General features: G+C 33.3%; 1 protein-coding gene across 1 annotated transcript in view; it reads right to left on the bottom strand.

The window, feature by feature from the left end:
• LOC103767983 (nipped-B-like protein) overlaps positions 1-2648 on the bottom strand; it is a gene marked incomplete at both ends in the record, with an annotated part of 16604 nt that overhangs the window by 10128 nt on the left and 3828 nt on the right. The window contains 4 exons of the mRNA XM_008935117.1: positions 52-142; positions 406-560; positions 669-762; positions 1080-1220. Of these exons, the coding sequence (XP_008933365.1) occupies positions 52-142; positions 406-560; positions 669-762; positions 1080-1220 (481 nt within the window). The remainder of the gene's footprint in view (positions 1-51; positions 143-405; positions 561-668; positions 763-1079; positions 1221-2648) is intronic.

The raw sequence follows: 2648 nt of genomic DNA, 5'->3' as shown, positions 1-2648 counted from the left end.
ATGCATGGATTTTTACTATAGCAGAATAAAAAAACTATTAATATTTCTTACCAAGGCCAATAATGGCTTTTGTCTGTACTTCTTCATCTGCATGTTTTGTAAAATACATCAACAGTTCAAGTACTTTCTCCTTAATGTTAACCTGAAGAAATGAAAACAAAAATAATAGCTATTTGAAGATGAAACATGTTTTTAATCTCTTATAAAAAGCATAAATATCAAAAAGGAGAAACACTATCTTACTACATGGCCTTTGAAAAACCATGTATTTACAAACCAAAAAGCAATATTGTGTGCATTATAAAAAAATACGTAGCTTTGGGAGACTAGGAATACTGTGCTTTCAAACTGCAGTGGAACATTCAATATACAGAAGATGTGGAGAGTAAATAGAAGTTATTTTACCTTACTGTTGCCCTTAAAATCTTCCTGATCAAAATCAAAATGTCGACACAATGCTCCAACAGTGAAAAGTGATCTAAGGAGTGCTGGTTTATTGGCAGTAAGTATTGTACTGTTGGGGTCTTCCTGGTGTTGACTTTTTAATTTCAAAAGTGCACCTACAGAAAGAGAAAAGTTTTGATCACAGTATTTAATCATGGTGTCCCTAAGACAAGACTTATACCCAAAACTGAAGAGTGATAATTACATGTTCTGATTTTACTTACCATAGTATCTATTAAAACAGGCCCACACAAATTTATAGTTCAGGGTGACCTTGTTCACAACAGCCCCAAGACAGCTCACACAATGCTGAACAACCTAGGAGCAAGAATGAACAAATGAGTTACATATTTAGAAGTTAAAACTGAGATTTTTGTGAAGTTATGTAAGACAAAGCTATGTAGAACTAAAACTAACGATCTAACAGATGTAATGATCATCTCCTAGACCGCTCTGAAAATCTGCCCAAACTTATGTCTTAAAATAACAACATATACAAACACTGGTAAACCAAAACCATGGATTTTTCATGGCTCAAAAGTTATCTACATAATGAAGAGAGACTTTCTTTAAATCAAATACATGTATTTCAAAGTGAAATTAAATCAACTGAATAGTAGCAATTAAAAGCTTACTGTCATGCCATATTTGATGATGAGTTTCATGAGGTCTTCCTCAATAGTGGCAAGAAAGGTTTCACTTGGATGCTCCATTAGCGGTACTACAAGTTCTAAGATTTTTGCAACATTGCAGATCACCATGAAATCATTCTGTGTCTGAAACAACAGTATTTATAGCTTTTAACATTTCTGGCTGTGTTACCCTATAAGCCAAGTATTATTAGCATGTATTATGTAATACAGATGCATTAATATTAAACAATAATATTAATATAATACAATAACATACCAATACATATTAATATAATACAATTATGTATCTTATGTAAGATATTTGGTAAAGATCTAAAATATTTCTATAGTTTACATCTGCTTTTAAATTACATATTATTTTGAAAGCAAGTTCCTGTTTTCTACAGAACTTCTGAAAAAAAAAAAATCTGTAGAACTTCATCTCTCATCAAGTCTGTGACAGACCTGAAAACTTTTGGTCCAAATAATTTTTTGTAGTCCTACAACAAATTTAGGAACTCCCTCCTGATACATGCACACTAGAGAACACACAACACCTGGCAAGAGATATTGGCAACAAATGAAGTTGTGCTATGGCTGAACATGGCTTAAACAAAATGGATAATGATGTGTACAAATATAGAAATTACAATTAAAATGATTACTGGTTTGAATTATCATGAAAATTACAATTAAAATGATTGCAGGTTTGAATTATCATGACTGTATATGTATTGTAAGTGAGGAATCTATGGAAAACGTTTATATACACCCTGCTAGAAATTGACTTTTTTGACAAATCAAGCTCACTAATCACAATAGGATAATTCCTAAATGCTACTATCAAGCTATTTAACATATTTGAGCTGACAATGGTAATTCTACAATTCATCTCAACCTGTATAAGTACAAAACTTATGTAACTCACTTAAAGAGATGTTGCAGCAAGTAAATAATCAGATTACCCTTTCCTATACTGTTTGATCAGAAGCAGCTCTAAAAGTCTGATGTAGATGTTCCTAGAGAATGCTCCAGGGCTGAACTGTAAAACACTAGGCTATACCTACAAGGTAAGCTGATAATAAGCTTTCTCAAAATTGTCCTTCCCTGGGCAGCTGACCTAATGTAATGGATTGCTGCCATTCACCCAATCAAGCTGTTCCTTGAGCCATGGCTGCATGATCCTGCCAGATCAGGACTTTATCATAACCTTCAAGGAGCCAACTGTGCTAATCAAAATGGCAGAAAGCAACTTAGTGTTTCTGAGGACAGGGGGGCATTTTACTGGAGCAGGGAGTTCAGCATTATAGCTCTCTACCATTTTGGTGAGACTGTCTTATAGGGGAATACAAAAACACAAGAGCTAGGGAAGGGAGAGATGAAGTGCTAAACAGGACAGAGCAGGACATTTTCCTTCTGATACATTTGCTATATGTTTGATCACTCTATCTTATGGAACCATACCTTTAGTCTTAAGATTCATATGTTAAATCTTAACTACTTTTAAGACTGTGACTATAAAACAAAATAATATAAAGAAATTATTTTATAGCAGGTGAAAAACTGGGTTTT

This window comes from Merops nubicus, unplaced genomic scaffold, assembly GCF_000691845.1.
Source record: "Merops nubicus isolate BGI_N331 unplaced genomic scaffold, ASM69184v1 scaffold43240, whole genome shotgun sequence".
Taxonomy (NCBI): domain Eukaryota; kingdom Metazoa; phylum Chordata; class Aves; order Coraciiformes; family Meropidae; genus Merops; species Merops nubicus.
This window is presented reverse-complemented; position numbering and strand designations above follow the sequence as displayed.